The sequence below is a fragment of the Leopardus geoffroyi genome, chromosome A1 (assembly GCF_018350155.1).
Source record: "Leopardus geoffroyi isolate Oge1 chromosome A1, O.geoffroyi_Oge1_pat1.0, whole genome shotgun sequence".
NCBI lineage: Eukaryota > Metazoa > Chordata > Mammalia > Carnivora > Felidae > Leopardus > Leopardus geoffroyi.
Genome location: NC_059326.1, coordinates 108253404 through 108273184, shown reverse-complemented (window position 1 = coordinate 108273184; position 19781 = coordinate 108253404). Strand labels below are relative to the sequence as shown.

Genomic DNA, 19781 nt, shown 5'->3' with positions numbered 1-19781 from the left:
CTCCTTCTCTCTGCCCGTCCCCTTCTTGCTCATGCATGCGCGCGCGCACACACACAAACTCTGCCTCTCACAGAAATAAATAAACGTTTAAAAAAAATCATTAGAAAGTCTTCTTATAAAAACTGGAACATTGGGGCGCCTGGGTGGCGCAGTCGGTTAAGCGTCCGACTTCAGCCAGGTCATGATCTCGCGGTCCGTGAGTTCGAGCCCCGCGTCAGGCTCTGGGCTGATGGCTCGGAGCCTGGATCCTGTTTCCGATTCTGTGTCTCCCTCTCTCTCTGCCCCTCCCCCGTTCATGCTCTGTCTCCCTCTGTCCCAAAAATAAATAAACGTTGAAAAAAAAAAAATTAAAAACTGGAACATTATAGAGGAGCCCTTCAGTTTGAGGACATTTTTATCTTCATCCCTAAATACAGAGTAAAACTAAGTGAACTTTTATCTTCGTTAAATTTCATAGATATTTGCCAACTAGGAAATGGAAGAAATTTAATTGAAAGCCTTATAAATAATAGGTGTTAGTAAGGTGAACTAAGAAAAGTAAGGCACATTCTCATATTGTTAAAATACTGGAATTATGTGGGGGGAAAAGGAGAGCCTATTCTCAAAATTTTTTAATTACACATAGGCTTCCCCCACCATTTGTAAGTAGAACATTCCTATGAAACATTTTGTAAGCCAAAATGACATAAAGGGAAGAAGCAGTTACCATTAATTTCTATGGAAAAAAATTTGAGTGTTCCCAGATCCAAAAAAATAACCTCTGTTAGGCTTTTCTGATACTTTAGGACACGTCTTACTAACAGATGCACAGAATAAATCTAGATAGAGCACACAGGCTCACAGACACAGTTTAAAGTTATGGCAGTTTAGGGGCGCCTGGGTGGCTCAGTTGGTTAGGCGTCCGACTTCAGCTCAGGTCATGATCTCACAGTTGGTAAGTTCAAGCCCTGCGTCACGCTCTGTGCTGACAGCTCAGAGCCTGGAGCTTGCTTCAGATTCTGTGTCTCCCTCTCTCTCTGACCCTCCCCCACTCACACTGTCTCTGTCTCTCTCTCTCTCTCAAGAATAAATAAACATTAAAAAAAAATTTTTTTTTTTAAAGTGGCAGTTTGATACTGAGGTGCTGAGTGTAGTTTCTGGGAATGTAGCTTGTTGGTTCTCTTCTCACTGCTTCTTACGTTGCCTCTGTAAGCAAGAATCCTCTATGAATTTATTTGGGCTATTTGGGCTAATTTCTAATGTAGGTATTTCGTAAAAGCAAAATAGAGTAATACAACTTGTGAAAGCCGAGAATACCCATATGAACAACATAGGGTATATGTGTCTGGGTCAAGGAAATCATGAGTTGTAAAAGCAGAAATCAAAAATGGTAAATTACAGTATATTGTAACAATCAAAAAAGATTAAGTTGTAAGTGGCTGTTATTTTACACAGTGGATGTTATTTTACACATATATGTGATTAAATGTTATGCCAATAAAAATTCCAATAGCATACTTAGAACTTGATAAACTGCTGATAGAATAAAATTGGAGAAGGAAACTGGTATGATCCGATTTTCATGTTGGAAGAGGCACTCTGCTGTTCTGTAGAGAGCGGCTTGGAGTCATAGACTAGAATTGATCCAATCAGGGAAGTATTTCAGTCGTGTAGATGAGAGGATGTAAACTTGGCTGTCACTGTTATGGTGGAAAGGAGACCATTTAAGTTAATGGGTTCAGAATGTATGGAGGAAGCAACTTAATTCTACAGACATTTTAGAAGTCATGTTTTATAATACATGAAATTATTTTTAGGAAGATTAATCTCTTGTATTTTTTCTGTTAAAAATAGAAGGTTTTAATGCAGTCATTATTGTCACTAGTGATAACCTTGCCTAAAAAAGTACACAATTACATAATTCTTTGTTCTATTAGTGACTAAGAATTTCAATGAGAAAAGATCGGCCAAGTCATCAGAAATGTCTCCAGTGCCTATGAGATCAGCGGGCCAAACAGCTAAAGCACATTTGCATCAGCCTCACAGAGTGAGCCAGGCACTCCAAGTGCCAGCTGTTAATTTGCACCCCATCAGGAAGAAGGGACAAGCAAAAGACCCCGCCACATTATGTGAGTATTCACAATTATTGCATTGATTTAATTAAAATTTCCAGGGGAGTTAGAATGAAAAATAATTACAAATGTAAATGCTCAGAAGATCAGCTAGTATAGTTCATATAATTTAATCGTCATTCATGAATTGAAAGATGTTTGTTTGCCTCTAGGTATTTGATAACAGCATAAATATCTTAAATGCTGATCATTGGAATTCCTGTAGTCCTAGCAACAGAAAACTTAGAGCAGTATGCCTAGGTACCAAGCGTTTGCTGCTTTCAGAGGTGCATTTGAACACTTACCTAACGCACCTGCAACCTATGAGAATGAGGTTGCTTATTTCTAAAAATGTATATTGTTTTTACATTCACAATCACTTCTCAAAAACCTAGTGAGGAGACAAGAAAAGATTGTAAGGTTTATAAAGTATAGACCATGCTTTATCCCTCCTCTGCTAGGCCATGTAGAAAAGAAGCTACATTTAGTTTGGTTCCTAACATTAGCGCTTAACCCATGCATTATACATTTAGGACATATTTAGTAGAACTTTGTGAATTTTATTTGACTTTGTTTTGAGATCCAAAGTTGAATAAGAAGTGCCCCCCACTCCTTGCCTTTGCCAGATTTTCATTTTGGTACTATAGACCCACAAACCGGTAACAAATATAATATGTTTGCTTTTATGCCTAGAGTATGTTCAGAGCATATAAAAAAACAAAAAATGGGAAGTTTCTGGAGCACACAGAGCTAAGTATAAAGTGGAACTTCAGAGCAGGCTTTGTGGAGATAACACCTAAGCAGAGTTTTAAGGGTTGATCAAGAGGGAGGTAATGAGGCAAAGACTGCAGAGAAATTGCTTCAAGCAAAGGGAAAGCATGGTATCTGCAAGGAGCTACTGGCAGTTTGCTGCCTCTGAGTGTAGAGCTGCAGAAAGAGTGCTGAGAGACAATAATAATTAAAGCTACCACCTACAGAGTACCGCCTGAGTGCCAGACACAGTTCTGAGTGCTTTATGCTTTACTAAGTTCATTACGTTCATTTAATCTTCATAATAACCCTATAAGATAGGCAATACTCTTGTTTTAGAGAGTAAACAAAGAAGGTCTCAGTAACTTACACACTGCCAGTGTGTGATGGAGGTGGGAGTTGATCCCAGGCTAACTGGCTCTAAAGTCCTTTTTTTCAACCATCATATTAAACAGCCTCCCAGGATGACAAGAAGTGAAGTCTTAGGCATGCTGAAATTTTAATATGGCATGACAAAGGACAGTTGTCCGTGGGTAGCTGTTGCAGACATTTGAGCAGGGGAAGGTTATGGTCCACTTTATATTGGAGAAGAACTAGAGTAGGGAGGGCAGTGAGACTGCAGATAGACAGTCCAAAAGGAGGACTGATAGAACAATTCACTGGACGTTGCTCAGAGCCGGAGCTAGTTTGATGGTTGGGGAGATGAGGAAATAATTGGGTACAAAATTGATGAAATCAGTCAATATGCTGGTCAAGTGAGAAATAGGAGAGGTGTAGGTCTGGCTTCTTACTCGGATGTCATCACCCAAGAGGCAGTATTAACTCTAAGCAGCCCTCTTTTTGCTTTTTGTAATATGGCTGTTATTTATGTGATAAATGTATTCATATTAAAAAAGCACTTAATTAAGAGTAGTGTGAGTATACCGTGATTTAAATTTCTGCATTGTTAAAAAGGGCCGCTTGTTACTATGACAAATGCCCATCAAAGTTGGGCTTACTTTACTGATTACAATAGTGTCGATAGCTCTTTGACTTTTCTTAGAGATCTATAATATAAAAATGTCAGTATCATGAAACCATTGCTAAGTTTGACCTATGCTAAACAGGAACGTCTATTCAACAAGAGTAAAGATAGAACTTTGCAGCATGTTTCCAGTGGGCTCCATACTATTTTTCTATACATTCATGATTCTTTCTGTTGTCTACTTTTCTCCTGTAGTGTGAATTTAGTCCTATTGAAAAGGGCTGGACTGGCAGCCTGGCAGCCTCTTCCATATGCCCACAGGTAGTGACAGTGCCAGCATCCCTACACTGCCCTGGCCACGTGCCTCACCCTGACTTGGAGAGGCCACCTCTAGAGGGGAGAGAAGAGTTGGAATCCATACCTTCCCTATTAAGACTTCCAACAAACAAATGTGTCAGTTGTGGGGGCTGGGACACTATACTCAGACCATTAAATCGGTTTCCCTTACGCCACAAAACAGACAACAAAGAACTGTTATAATGTGGTTTGTGCTGACTAGCTGAATTGGAACCAGTAACCTAAAGGTGAGAATCTCTGTATGCTATTACCCAGTCATTTAGTCCCTGTTTGTCATTTACACATTTCAGTTGACTACACTAGCCATTGTGCATCATGGCTTTAGTTACGTAGCATATTAGGCACCTTACAGATATTTTCATTGTGAAGTGATGCTTACTTGCTTCTTGGGTTTTATTTTCAGGTACAAATTTACCTCAGAAAGTTTTAGGGACAACTGAAGAAATAATTGGTAAGAAACATCCAGAAGATACGATCTCTGTGGCGTCATCCTTACATTCTAGTCCTCCTGCATCTCCTCAAGGCTCTCCTCGCAAAGGTAAGACGTAACAGTTTAAGCTAGTTGTTCTTACACCAAGCAACACTTGGTGACACATAATTTGCTTTTTCCATCTCTAGTGATAATAGAAAGTGAAGAAACATGTACCTCCTGATACTTTTTGAACTTTCATGTTTTAGTTTGAATTATTCAGATGCTCTCCAGGTGTTGTGCCTTATATAAGCTAGGACTTCTGTATTCAGAGTGGACATGTATAGATAAGAATGAAGGCAGAAGTCACAGTCACTTCATTATTTGCAGATTCTTGGTGGTGTTATTCAAGTTTCCAATTTTTTAAACATTTCTGTGGAGTATTTTAAAATACGAATTTCTACAATAAATTGGTTTTAACCAGCTACAAAATTCGGGGGAAAAAAGCATATTTAGGTTGATATGTTCCTTTTTTTAGTAATGGAATATTATTACCTTTTTAGTAATCAGGATTTAAAATAACGTATAGCCCTGTGGATTTTACATCACACTTAAAGAGAACCTCTTGATGTAAAATGCCTGAAATCGATCTTGTTCATTGACCTACATTTTCGTAATTCACAGTGAAGCTTTTTTTGTCTTGAGTAGACTGGGTAGTGTGTATGCAAATGCAATTTCACGTTAGCTGCACGTGTAGTATTTTAAATGGTGTGTGTATTTCTTACACTGGATGCTCCACACTTTTTTTGTATTTTGGTAAAAAAGCCTCCTTAGTTCTGGCATCATCTTCCTGGATGTAAAAGAATCACATGTTTAAATAATCACAGTACAAGAGGGCACATGGGGTTGGGGAAGAAAACCGTATGAATTCTAGCAGGAATGAAAAGCTTCCAGAGCTTTCCCCCGCTCCCATGTTCTAAGTTTGATCCCACTTTTGCGAGCTCTTTTTTTATTATTTGCCATATTTGTGGCAGCGATATGGTAAGTGATGTCAGACCAGAGCTTGAATTCTAACTCTGTTCCCCACTATAGCTGCATTACTAAGCCCAGGTAATTTATAAGCTGAACAAAGACCAGCTATTTTAGGGACCTTCTACAAGGGTTAAACGAAATAGTATTTATAAAGCCTGATAGACGATAAGTGTTTAGTAAATTGAAGTGTGTCCTCTTTGTCCCTTCTGCCATCCCAGGGTACCTTGGCTTCTTTCTAACGTTTCCTCTTCTCCTTCACATAGCTGAGAGAAGCTGGAATTTTCATTCAGATTTTACTCAGAAAAGATTAGTAAAAATTAAACAGGATGTATAAACAATATATATTAACAGGTATGTTTTTAAAACACAGGTCTCTGATCTTGTGGTATGTAGCTCACATGTGATTTTGTGAAGTGCAGTCCGTTTCATCCTCTTACTGTGTGCCTGGTGCCCTCCGAGGTGCTCCTTACCACATCCATTCACACAGATGGTCCTAATGAACAGTGGCTGTGTGTTCTTAATCCTCTTTCAGGCACATCTTTACACCCTCCACCCCTTGGGGAGACTAATCAGAAGCCCCATCATAGACAGTTCTCTAACTAGGAAACTAGTTGATTGGATTTGGTGTTCTTGCCTGAACGTTACTTGTGAGAACAAGAATTTCCCCATTGCTCTCATTCTCGACAGAAAATCTACTCTCACCACTAGAATAGAGAGTCTTTGCCACAGTGTCTTTCAGTATGTGGCCAGCAATTGACCTTGACATTCATAGCTTTGGGAGCCTATCATAGGCATGTTGAGAATCTTTGGAAACCTGAGGAGTTTATTATCTTTAAAACTGTTACTAATTGTTCATACAGTATGTTTTACCAAAACCCCAAGCAGTTATTAGATTTCTTTTTGTTTGCATAGACGTGGTCTTGCCAGTAGTCTGTAACTGAACAAAAATGTTATTAAACTAAGAGTACAATAGTAGGATCTGTTTCTGGTTCTTGCTAAACTTTGGAATTAGTGTTCTGTTTTTTAACATTCAAGGAAATAAGCCTAGATTCATATTTTTTATAAGGGGAATTTATATAAGTAAGAACTTTTAAAAAATGACATCAGGCAGCCTTAACCTCCATCTTCCTCAGTACATAAGGAGGGCAACCTTTCCACCTTGGAGATGAAACAGGATCAGAAATGGTGCTTTATAAATACTTATATTGTACTTAGTATTTATATGTCCTGTCTGGCTTTTTACCAAGCTTTTTCTTAGTAGAATCTGCCTGAAAATTATAGACATAGTTACTTTTGAGAAATAATTCTGGTTACCTGATACTCTTGTCATATTTTTCCTTATGATTTTACCACCCTGGCTTACTTTCAACAATATTTTATTACCAGCTTGATCTGATTAAGGTAATTTTTCTCCCATGTTCTGTTTTGCAATGACTGAAGTATTTATGGTATATTGTAGACTTCTGTCCTTTAAGAAATACATTACTAGATTTCAGTTTTTCCAGTATTGTTAAAATGTTTGAATTTTTTTAATAACAAATACTCTGTAATAGAAACCAAGCTAATTGTGATTAATTGGAAAGAATTAATTGACCGTGACAGGGTTTTTGCATCTCTCCCTCCAGTTGGCAGTATCCTATCTGATCTCAGCATCCTGCTGCGCCTCTCAGGGTCTTCCTCATCCCCTCCCCGTGAGTCCAGCACCAAGATCAGTGGCCAGAGCTGCCCCGGCATAGGCGGGGTTTACTTGCAAAAGAAAATCCTTCAGATTACCAGGAGCACAGCCAAAAGGACAGACAGGACCGAGAAGGCCACTGAGGAGGATAGAGACAGGACAAGTTGTGAGAACACAGCCAGAAAAAGAGTGACGTCCCCGTTTAGAAGATTTAGGGAAAGAACTCTTTCAAGGGAGAGACTAGCCAACAGCAAAAAAGAGGACGCAGATCACAATCAAGCTACAGAAAGCTGTGAGAAAGTGAAGGATGTTGGAAGCAACATCAAAGATGAGAAAGGGAAAGACATCTTCAGTTCAAATAGCCGAGGCAACAGTAACACTTTAAACTGCTTCTATACGCGATTCAAGTCTAAAAGGAGAAAGACAATCTGATGGAGTTCCTTACTTAATTTTAGTGTGGAATTTGTTTTCATTTATTAATGTAAATGTAGCTTAAGTTATTTATCAAACAAATTTTAGTCAGAAAACTTAGTGTATAATATGATTGATATAGGCATTTTATGATTAGTGTTAAAGGTACTCTAGCAACAAAGTCATATTTATATAAAGTGCCTTATTTGTACATGTTATTTTCCTAATGTTAGTAAAATTTATACTCTTGTTTTCTGTAGTTGGCTTTATTTCTTACTGTGAATGAAATAAGTAGAGGTACTTTTTAAAAATCAGTATTTACTTTCTCATGAGAACACCCAGGAATGATCTTATCACCACCTTTACCTCAGAATTCTATTGTTCTTATTACTGCAACTACTTTACCTGCTAAGGGAAAAAGAAGGCAAGAAGCTGCATCTTGTCCACACTTTTAATTTTATCCGTTTTTCATATAAATCTCTGGCCCAGAGGAGGAAGAGGAGATAGTCTAAAATAGCAAGTGAAAATCATGTGGAAATTTGTTAAAAATGTAGTTATAGTTACTGTGTGTACCACAAACCTCATAAATACTGAATTGCCAGAAATAAGCCCAAGAATATATATATTAATAACCCTTCAGGTGATTCTTAGAGCTGATTATATTTGAGAAATACTGATCTAACAGATACAGGGATGTAATTACTCTTAAAACAGTAAAGCAGGTCTATCCCCTAGGATAAAAGAGCAATGATTTTTTCTTTTGAGGAAGAATTTATATATGTTTATATTTATATATTTTTAAATTTACTACATCCGTTTTCATGGTACACTTGAAAATTACCAGTCAATTCATAAAGGGCACTGAGAAAGTAGCGGTGAGTGGTCACAGGTCAAAAGACTGACTTATCTCAACTTGTCCTGTGCCTGGTCCCATAAGGCAAATATAAATCAGCCATATTCTTGGTCTTAATTTTTCTTTTTGAAATAATTAGTGGAACTACTCATTATGGTTATTGTTCAACAGATTTTTTCTTTAGTGACTTGAGTTATATGTGAATATAAAACCTGTAGTTTTTCTTAATGAGATTTCTAGGGATTGTCCTGAAAGTCATGTATCTCTTGAACCTCATTTGTCTAGTGAACAGGAAAATAATTGTTTGCTTCGTTGAGACCTACTGGCATTTTCTTTTCTTTCTAAATAAAAGAGGTTTTGTTTACTTTTCTAACAGTTATCAAAACAGACATAATGTACATTTAACTGTCATGCTGCAGATTTATTTTTGGATGCTTCCATCTCATTCCATCTCTACCCCTTTATTCCAGAAAATGCAAAAGAAAATGTCTCTTGCTATATCTGCTGTGCAGTAAGTCAGAGAACAATTTAAAACAGGCAGATGCTGTTTTTTTCAGAACACATTTTTATAAATTTGTCAGTTTTGCTGTTTAATGCAATATTCTTCAAAGTTGGTGAAGAAAAAGGAAACCAGGTATAAGATTAAATCCGTATTTATTAAAAAATATGAAGATAATTGCTTTCAACTTGGGGCAAGACTCCTTAGGTATTATTCAGTATATCTAGGGTAAGTATGTGTGGTTGGAGAAAGCAAAAAAGAATTCTTTCTCTTGAGTCTTGATTCCCCTCCCCCACTCCTACCTCAAGGTGATATTCTAGACATTCAGATCAGGCCATGAACTATTTATGTTCATTAAAAAAGGAGACACAGGATTAAAAAGAAGTTGAGAAATTCAAGATGTCTGCTTTTTACTATTTTGAAATACATGTAATTTCTCCTTGTTTTATTAAATGCTTACAACTATGTGAGAACGTGGGGCAGGTACATATTTGGACTAGTTTCCTCAGTAGTCCTAATTTTGACTTCCAATTTCTTGAGTTTGGAAGGTGGGTTGGTACAGTATAGATAGGTAGATGAGTGAATATGGAGGGAAGGTGTGTAGGAGATTGGCATCATTACAGCCACATAGATGGAAACTGAGATTGCTACTCACTGTCTTTTGCTGATTTTATGCTTTTCTTTGTCTTCTCCCTGACCACATACCCCTACCTATTTCCTTGTTTTGTAGTTTGATCACTTGTTTTTTCTCATTTAGGTTGTACACTTATGCCATCAACTAAATCTGACAACTTGTCTGACTCCAGCCATAGCGAAATTTCTTCACGATCCAGCATCGTGAGCAATTGTTCTGTTGACTCCATGTCTACAGCGCTACAGGATGAACGGTGTTCTTCACATGCTATGGCGGTCCCTGAATCCACTGGACCATTGGAAAAAACAGAAAACACCTCAGGGATAGGAGACCATAGTCAGCTGGGCCCTGGGTAAAACATACTTGCCTGTGTTCGTATCACAAAACCCAAGCTGAGTGACCACTGCAAGCAGTGCTCCCCAACTTGGCCTTAGATACCCCCTATTCCCTGGGGTGGTTGCAGGGGGATCCCTAAAATAATATGAGGGCCAAGCATGTATTGTCTGTATTTCATTTGCAAATGAGTACTATTTTATGTATGGGTGCTCATTTTTGAAGTGTTAGTGAATTCAAGTAACTTTCTGTCATGTATGTTTTTATTTAATAAGAACTCACAGAAGCTGCTGTTGACAACAGGGGAGGTGGTTGTTGCACTGTGGCTGTTAAGTTAGAGAGTGCTCAAAAAGATTGTATAATGGGAAGTATACCCTGTACTGTACACAGTGTAGACATGTTGAGGGAGTAGGGCCAGTCCTTGATCTGAAAGTATGATTTGGAGAGTAAGAATTAAACCAGCTTGTGGAACTCCAAAGCTTTTTTTTTTTTAAGTTAACTGTAAATTTAAATTTACAATCACGTAAAATGGAAATCTTTGAGAAAACATTGAGAAAGTTGATTCTAAGCCGATAAATAATGTTAAATTTGGTATTCCTTAATATGAAAAACTGAAGATATAGTAAAGTATTAGCATATTTATAAAAGTTTTTAAAGTATGATTCTCTAGACCAGGGTTCAGCAGACCTTTCTATAAAAGTCAAAATAGTAAATAATGTCAGCAGGCTATCAGTTTGCTCCGGACCATACAGAAACATCTGTTGGCCAGATTTGACCCTGGAGCCTTTATTTGGGCCACCCCTGCTATAAATACTAGAATTCATTTAATAGTTGTTAGTTAGTCGGGGAAGTTACTCTTTACTTGGCATTGTAGTAGGCTGATCTCAGAATTAAATTGGAAAACCAAACATGGTTCCTATAGTTGAGAATTCTTTATTCTGTATCCATGTAGAGAATGTAGCATTATATTGACCAAGAATGAAAATGTATACTTAATTGTATTCATTTCAAACCTCATTTTTCATTTTCACTTAAAATCAATTCAAGAAAAATTCTTAGGTAACCTTGCTAAGTATTTGAGTTTCTTCCATGTATGTTTCTAGCTAAATACTAACATTAATGGGAATAGAGATTAAGTGATGATTACAGTGTCTTTTTTTCTTTCAAAAGATTATTTTGGTATTGAACATTGATGATGCATGTTCTGTAGTCTCTTGTAGGCAGTAGTACTTGGATTGGACAGGAGGTTTTTCCAGGAAGCCAGTAAATCACTTTTAATTGTGTATCCTTAACTTTTTTTTTTTTTAAAAAAGGTGGACACTGTCAAAGCCATCTCTAGTCAAGAATTTAGCTGTGTCATCTTCTATGAGTAATGAAGAGATTTCTCATGAACATATCATTTTAGAAGCAGCCGATAGTGGTCGTGGAAGCTGGACTTCCTGTTCAAGCAGCTCCCATGACAACTTCCAAAGCCTTCCAAACCCAAAAGGCTGGGATTTTTTGAACTCTTACCGACAGACCCATTTGGATGGCCCCATTGTTGAAGTTGAACCCCCTGACTGTGAGCCCTATTCCTGTCCTAAAGGCTGCTCCCGAACTTGTGGTCAATGTAAAGGAAGCCTAGAGACTAATCAGATGAGACAGAGTTGGGCCTCCTCCAGTTCTCTGTCTGACACATATGAACCAAACTATGGGACAGTTAAAAGGAGAGTGTTGGAGAGCACCCCACTTGAGTCCTCTGAAGGCTTGGACCCCAAGGATGGCACTGACCCAGTTTATAAAACTGTTACTTCAAGTACAGAAAAGGGCTTGATTGGTAAGTTGTGTGTTCTTTGTCATATCTGTGGCATTGAGAGATTAAGTGGCAAAAAATCGCATTGGGATATGTTGGCCCAGAATTTTACACTTGGCAAATATTCCATCTCTCTCTCCGACCTCTCTTCCTGCCCTCTACAAACAAGTTATTTTCAGAAAGTTCATGGTTTCTCAAGGGTTTGGGGGCATGTGCTCAAGCCTATTAAAATGAAAAGACTGTTATGAAGGTGCTTAATTAAGGCGACAGTTTTGTTTTGTTTTTCAGGTCTCTTTGGTTTCATTAAGGAAAGATTTTATTGTTATGCAGTAGTAATGAAGGGATTGTTCTCTCTCCACCTCATAGTTTGGGCCACAAATGCTTTCTACAAATGGTAGAAACTTTGGTACTATTTTTAGATAGCAGAAGTGAGGGTAATTGTGTTTAGAAAGTCCAAATTTTCACCATACCCTTCCAGCACACAGCGTGGGTGCCCCAACTCCTGTTGTGGGCTCCATTCTGACCACACGCAGCTCTCTTGGTGTATATATCCTTTTAGTATTTTGCCCTCAAATACATTTTTTTCATTTATTCCTTGAATTATGTAAATATTAGGATATAGTAGCCCCTGCTTTTCTATTTATATGGAATGACTATATTATGAATCAACTCTATAACATATTCCTGAAGTCAATTTAAATTTCTAAGAATGTGAAAGATGTGCTGATTTTTATAGCACATTTGTAGTACATTTTTTTACTTGTCAAATTGCATTATGGATTGGGATTTTTAGCTCATTCATTTTTTTCCAAGGATTTTTTATTAAATCTTTCTAGGTAACCACTATATGGATATATAAGCATGTGTGTGCAAGGATATACAATTAATCTCTTGTCCTTTTAGGCAACTACATTTTTAAGAATCTTTTATTTCATTTCCAGATGACTCTGGGAAATTTCCTTAAATTCTTCATTCTTGTCTTACTGGTCTTGACACCTTGTGCTCTGCCCTGTCCCTGCCACATCCTCTCAGCTAGGAATGGAAATCCTTTAGGACCTTGATACTATATGCAGATTTTGCTGGTACATTTGTAGAAATTTCAGTATGGGAGAACTTGATCCTCTAAAAGGAGAGTTAATATTAGAATTATTAATGGTCCTTTTTAATTTATTCTGCTTACATATAGGTAATGCTTGTGTTTAAAAGTTACTTACGTCATCAAGATATTCAGAGCCACCTGTCCCTTAGATCCTGTGAATCGCTCTTAATTTCATGGAACTTCCTTTTTTCTTTAACCCATTTCTGATGCTTTTTGAAACTTTGCCTTACTCCCAATGTTTGCAAACTTAGGGAAAAGGATTTTATGTCACAATTTTTCTAAAGTCACAGTTATTTTTTCAAAAATGTTTTAACAATTATTCATTTTTGAGAGATGGAGAGAGGCAGAGCATGACTGGGGGAGGGGTAGAGAGACAGAGAGAGAGAGAGAGAGAGAGAGGGAGAGGGAGATACAGAATCTCAAGCAGGCTCCAGGCTCTGAACTGTCAGCACAGAGCCCCATGCAGGGCCTGAACTCATCAACCATGAGATCATGACCTGAGCTGAAGTTGGATGCTTAACTGACTGAGCCACCCAGGCGCCCCAATCACAGTTATTTTTAATGTCCACTAAAAACCACGGCAACTTGAGATGAATTGCCTAAAATGATAGCTGTTTTTTCTCTTTTTCAGTTAGTCATAGATCAGAAGTTGGAAGGAAGGTTCTTGAAGGAATTAGGACCTCTATTTCCCAGAACGTTAATGTTGGTCATATGCCAGGACTGATAGTCCACCTGGGAGGCCGTGAAACAGTGGTTTGTGTCTTAGGGACAGGGTAGAAGAGACCTGAAAGAGAGGGCCCAGACATCCTTCCTGTGAAAATCCTCTCAGTCAGCAGAGCATAGATGTTCAGGGTAAAACTCTTCAGTGCTTCTGACTCCATCGTCCTCAGACCTGGAGTTGTCGAGGAGCCAGGCAGACATCTCTGTGGTGCAAGGGCCCCCCTGCAGAGGGGGCCTGTTATGGCATCATTGTTTTCAGTTCTCTGTCACTCTGTTTATTTATGTTTATAAGACCTCATGTGATTTATGTGTTTGAAAAAACAGGTTTAATACTAAGGTTTAAAATAGTATGTTTTTATAATCTGTCATTGTATTCAAATATATTTATTTAGTCTGGTTTTGGTTTCTGTTTTGTCAGTGTAATAAGTTTCAGTATGGTTTTTTTCATTTCTTACATTTTTCATTAACATTTCCATTGCTTATTTTTCATGCCAGTGTACTGTGTCACCTCACCCAAGAAGGAGGATAGGTATAGGGAGCCACCTCCCACTCCTCCAGGATACATGGGCATTTCTTTAGCGGACCTAAAGGAAGGACCCCACCTACACCTAAGACCTCCAGATTATAGTGTGGCAGTGCAGAGGTCAAAGATGATGCATAACAGCCTCTCTAGACTTCCACCAGCTTCTCTCGGTAGCAGCCCCGTGGCCTGTGTTCCATCGAAGATTGTAACTCAGCCTCAGAGGCATATTTTGCAACCATCCCATCCTAAACTAGCAGATGTGACTGACGCAGATAGCGAAACAGATGGTATGTTGACAAACTACCTTAATGGGTCTTAAATGAATTGCTGAATACATTAATTGGTCTTTACTATGTTATTTCATATAATCATTAAGGTTACATGTAAAATGCCTTACAAATCTCTGGTAAAAAAAGAAATCCCTAAATACAGGGGTGTATTTTTTTTTTTAATGGAGAGATCAAGCTGCATGTTTCTTTGCGCCCTGTACCTTTCTTCTGGCTCAAATAGGGTATTCTCATATTTGACAAATAGCAGCTCAGTCTCAGAGGATAATTTCAAGAGGAGGCACTTGACATTAGTGGAGTTGTGTCTCCCATAAAAGCATGAAAACTTCAAAGTGCAAATATCAAAGTGCTGAGTTGCCTGAATTCATGCCGTTGATGTCGTTTCTCTTACGAGCAAAACTCTTGACTGACTGCAGCTGGGGCGATATTTCAAAAATGGTTCGCTTTGTTAAAAATAAGTGAAATTGTACCCTTTTAAACAGTAGAGTAATGAAGTGATGAAAAAGCAGTTAGGAAATTGTAGTTTTTCAGCCTTCAAGTGTGATCAACACTCATAAATGTCATTATGATAAAATCAGGGCCCTGATGGGATATTTGAGAAGATTTCTCATTGAAATTGACTAATTGTCTAAACAGGTAACTACATTGTAAGTTGATTTTCATTAATATGCCTCATCTACCACTTTCCTCTGTTTTTACTGTTTGCAGAAAATGAACAGGTCTCAGCAGTCTAGACTTTGGAGCACCCGTTTGAAGTTTACTTAAAGTCGTCGGGGAAGGAGTGGGTAGAACCACATCATGATTCCGCAGGCCATTGCCAACAAAAAGCTTGCTGCTGCTGCTGCTAATCCAGAGGTTTCATTCCCCGTACCCTGAGCAATGAAATAGCCCTGAGTTATGCTTCCTTTTATTTAATCCTTGTAGTTGCATAGTTTCTTCAGCTATGGATATTGTGCCTGGAAACCAGTCTTCACTTCACACACCAGACCTGCCTTGGGACCACAGTTACTAGAACAGATTCAAACTCAGAGTCCTCCCTGTGTATATCAGATTTTTCTTGAAGAAGTTATTTTTAAGAGAGTAGTGGTAGTATTTCCAAGCCATAGCTTGGGTTAATGGACAAATTGAAAATGTCTGCCAATACCAAGGATACTCTTGTGTATTTGAAAAGTAACTTATTATTTCAAGTTTTGTGGTTTTCTTTGTATTGGGGAGCTACCATTAGTGGATGTTTATGTTTTAGGCCATAAAACTGTCTCTGGTCTGAACAAACTGAAGTCATCTTTGCAGGATGATATGCTTAATGTATACAGAGATGAACTTGATCTGTTGCACCAGTGCAATGTAGGGTCTCCGTTTGAGTGGGGAAGGAAGCCGTGTTTGGTTGAGGTGTTAGGAGGGAAGATACTGCCATCTGCTGATTTGGAAGGCCAAATGAAGCTGCCACAGGGTTTCTTACCAGTCCTTTGGGAAAGGGAGGCTATAATTAGGTCGGTAGCCACCCTCATCTCTAAAGAATGAAGTTTTCCTTAAACATGTATACCAACCCTTTTTGAAGTGAATGTCGTGCTGCATCTACCTAAAAGTATAAATCCAGTAAGTAGGGAATGGGTTCTAGAGAGTTCTGCAGAAACCCAAAACAAAAATTTTTAAATGCTCAAATAATGGAGTTCTTTTTTTAAGAAGGAAGTGCAATCATTGGTGTGTAATCATGGAGATGAATTAAGCTTTATGTAATGTTCTGCAACATCCCCTCCACTCAATCTCACAGCATGAGGCTGTGTTCATAAACCTTGCGGCCCCCAGCTGCCTGCAACACAGCTCATTAGTGTACCAAGGTATTAATTGGTTGAAAATTTTAGGGGGGACAGAGGAGCTAGAATTAAGGGAATGGTTCTCTCTTGGCTCTCAGTTTAAGCCCTTGAGAGGAAAGAGACCTATGTTTTAACAGTCTGTTGGGCATGGCGCTCCTTAACTGTTTAGTTAAAATTTCCGTGACTGTTTACTGGGCGACCTAGACCTTACACATTTTTACAAATTACATACGGTGTTTTCTATATCTTAAGTTTAAATTTAATCATGTTTTAAAAATGTAAATGCAGGTGAGAGCTTCATTAACTTCTATGACTACCAAAAAAAAAAAAAAAAAAAAAAAAAAAAAAAAAGCCAAAGCCATTCATGTGCACTACCCAGATCAACTTGGAGCCAAAATGGGTTTACTTCTGAGTACTAGTTGTCTATATGTGAATTTATAGGATTTAGCTGGTTTGTGATTTCCTTTTCAAGACTGTGTTTCCTCTTTTTTTCCTAGCTGTCTCTTCTCTCTCTCCTTCCCTGTACCCCCCCACCCCAACCCTTGGTTTTTGTTGTTGTTGTTGTTAAGTAGGCTTCATGCCCTGTGTGGAATTTGAACTGTTGACCCTGAGGTTGAGTCACATGCTCTACTGACTGAGCCAGTTAGGCGCCTCTCCCACCCTAGTCCCCTTTGTTTTAAAATCATGAATCATTTCCAAGTGGTAAGTGGCAGTGGTCTGTCTTTTCTGCCAAAATGATTGTCTCTTCATTTTAGGAAAAACAGCCTATCTGAAAACTTCCTTTGGGCCAAAAACAAAAAAAACAAAACAAAAAAATGTCAATCTGAAACTGAAAGCCTTAAAAACCTGCCCACCACCCCAACCCACCAGGTATGTCAGAATGAGGCTAATTGGCTCTCTAGCTTTCTTGGTCTGTTGAAATGGAAAATGGCCTGGATCAAAAATCCTGGTTTAAAAGTCACACTGTAGTGATTTAACCTATAAATACTGGTCCTTTGATCACAAAAAATGTTCCTTCACTGATTTACGCAGTATTGTTTTCGTGTCCAGAGCCAAACAAAGAAAATGAAAGATACTTTTGTTAGTCATTTTTTTTTGTCAAGTTTGAGTATTTATTCTATTTTATATCCATTTCCCCAGAAAAAAAAATGTGCTGTTTGTAAAATATCTGTTTATTTGCAAGTGTTTGAAATCATATGGGAGCCTTACCTGTCTTTGTCCTTAATGGTGTCAATAATATCTTGCACAGAGAGTCAGAGGCTGTGCTTTGGGACTGCACCTTGTAGCTGACTTTGTCTGTCTGGCTCCAGCTGTGAGTGTTTGAGTCAGCCAATCACAGTGATCAGGAACTAAAGCCAAATGCTTTGTATGTGGTATGTGTGTATCTCCTAAGAACTCGTGGAGTTTGGATTTTTACATTTTAATTTTAATTTAGGGAACACTTCTGCCTTCTCTTAGTTTGTTACATGACTAGAACAAGAGAAGCCTTAACCTGTATTTCCTCCAGTTCTCAATCCCCATTTGTTTTTGTTTTTATTTTAAAATTTTAATGAGACTAGTGCCCTCATCCCACCTCAACTCTAAATCTGTCGGGACTTAATGAAGTAGTAAATCCTCAGTGCAAAGTTTCTATCAAATAAGTTTCAACAAAACAGTTTCTTCATAATGAAAGATTTGAACAATGAATAAATCCAGTATATACTTCCATAAAAGTTTATCTTAAGTCGTAGATTCTTATTTCCTCCAAATGATTACTATGAATCTGATCTTTGGGGAGAAAAAGACTTAACTGTTTTTTCATGAGGGTGATAAGTCACACTTTCGTCATCTGTATAACCTCCTTGAGAATCTCCCAGGCCGGGAAATGAGGCAGTAATTATGAGGATTCCCAAGAACAAACCTAATTTTTACAAAGTGTTCTCTTCTCTATAAAAAGAAGGAGAGAAAGAGTTTCTTTGTGTATTTAAAACAATTATTGTTATTCTGATACATTTTAAGTTTCTAAAAAATGTGATATTAAAGTAGATGTATCCCGTTGGCAGTACCTTAAAGGCCAGAAAAAAGGGATAAATCTTCAAAAAAGTGTCACAGTACATTTTCAAATTTAAACTTGAACTCCAGTTCATCTTCAGCTTTTGTTGTGCTTTTTTAAGGCTTCTTTATTTTTGATACACAGAATGCAGTTGTACTTGACCTTTTGAAATAGAAACATGTGAGCTTATCAGAAAAAGACAAAACAAAACTGCACAGTTGTAATAACCGAATGCAATTATACTGCACAATTCAGTGATTGTAAAGTATCCTGTAATGAGCAATGTTTGTCTCCTATTTTTTGATACCTCTTAAACTTATGTCTTTTAGAAAGACAGTGCCTCTGTATGCTTTTTGTATTTTTACTGAGTGTAAATATTTGTTATATTTTTGGTTAAGAGAATGTAAAAGTACTGTTTATTATTATCATATCTACTAATACATTGGTGGAATCAATAAAGAATCTACATTAACCTTCTCTGCACGTTATTACAAATGAATGGACACAGATAACTCAAGAGGGCCAGTCTGGGACCGGCATTGGTGTCACATCTCCAGATACTGGAATGATCCAATTATTGTTGACTTTGTAGTGTCTTATAAAATGCCCACCTGTTGTTTGGTTCTTACAAAGTGTGTTCGATTACGTATCAAGCAATAATGGTTACTCCCATTAGGGCTTGTTTTTCTCTTATGACAGGAAAGTCTGTGGGCAGACTGTCTAGGGCTAATCAAGTGACTGCACAATGCTGTCAAGGACTCGGGGCCCTTGTCAGGACATTGATACCTCTTGACATCACCTCTGTTTTGTAGGAAGGGCTTAAGGGAAAAGGTGCAAATTTTATTAGCAAAATAGCAGCTTTTCCAGAAGCTCCACTAGGTATTTCTGCTTTTATCTCACTAGGCAGAAATATGTCACATTATCGGTGGCTGCAAGGAAACTTGGGAAGTGAACTTTTTTTTTTAAGTATATTTATTTTTGAGAGAGAGGTGGTGGGGCTGGGGGGTGGAGATGGGGGAGAGAAGGAGAGAGAGAATCCCAAGCAGGCTCTGTGCTGTCAGCTTGGAGCCCGACACAGGATTCGATCCCACCAGCCACTGTGAGAGCATGACCTGAGTCGAGATCAAGAGTTGGACACTCAACCGACTGAGCCAGCCAGGCACCCTGGGATGTGAACTTTTTAGTTGAGCAATCCATGGTTCCAAATACAAGTGGGATTCCTTTCAATGAAGGAGGAAAGAATGCATGTTGAGTTGGCAGCTGGCTTGGCCCAGCACAGCATGCCTATTGCCCACTCCTCTAGTGGCAATAAATGCAGCAGCTTCTTTTACGGGATCAGATCCTAGGACCTTGGCAGAGAAGGAGGAAATTATGTTTCAGCATTCCTTTCTAAAATTTTCCCAATCTTTAGTCTGTACCCAAAGAATACTATTTCTGTGAAAGGTAGGGCTTCTTCGTCCTCCCAGCACACACACCAGGTTTTCCCAGGCTGATCCTTTCCCTAACC

General features: G+C 38.2%; 1 protein-coding gene across 15 annotated transcripts in view; it reads left to right on the top strand.

Moving 5' to 3' along the window:
• Positions 1–18751, top strand: part of RAPGEF6 (Rap guanine nucleotide exchange factor 6) — a 191365-nt gene extending 172614 nt beyond the window's left edge. For 10 of the 15 annotated variants that reach the window (XM_045487928.1, XM_045487913.1, XM_045487918.1 and 7 more), the window contains 6 exons: positions 1917–2108; positions 4565–4699; positions 9798–10026; positions 11321–11823; positions 14114–14428; positions 15137–18751. In XM_045487928.1, coding sequence (XP_045343884.1) covers positions 1917–2108; positions 4565–4699; positions 9798–10026; positions 11321–11823; positions 14114–14428; positions 15137–15162 — 1400 coding nt within the window. In that variant the 3' untranslated portion in view covers positions 15163–18751. Of the gene's footprint in view, positions 1–1916; positions 2109–4564; positions 4700–7227; positions 8906–9797; positions 10027–11320; positions 11824–14113; positions 14429–15136 lie in introns of those variants that run through there. The other 5 variants (XM_045487967.1, XM_045487960.1, XM_045487952.1 and 2 more) reach the window with 2 other exon arrangements.
• Positions 18752–19781: the final 1030 nt, after the last annotated feature.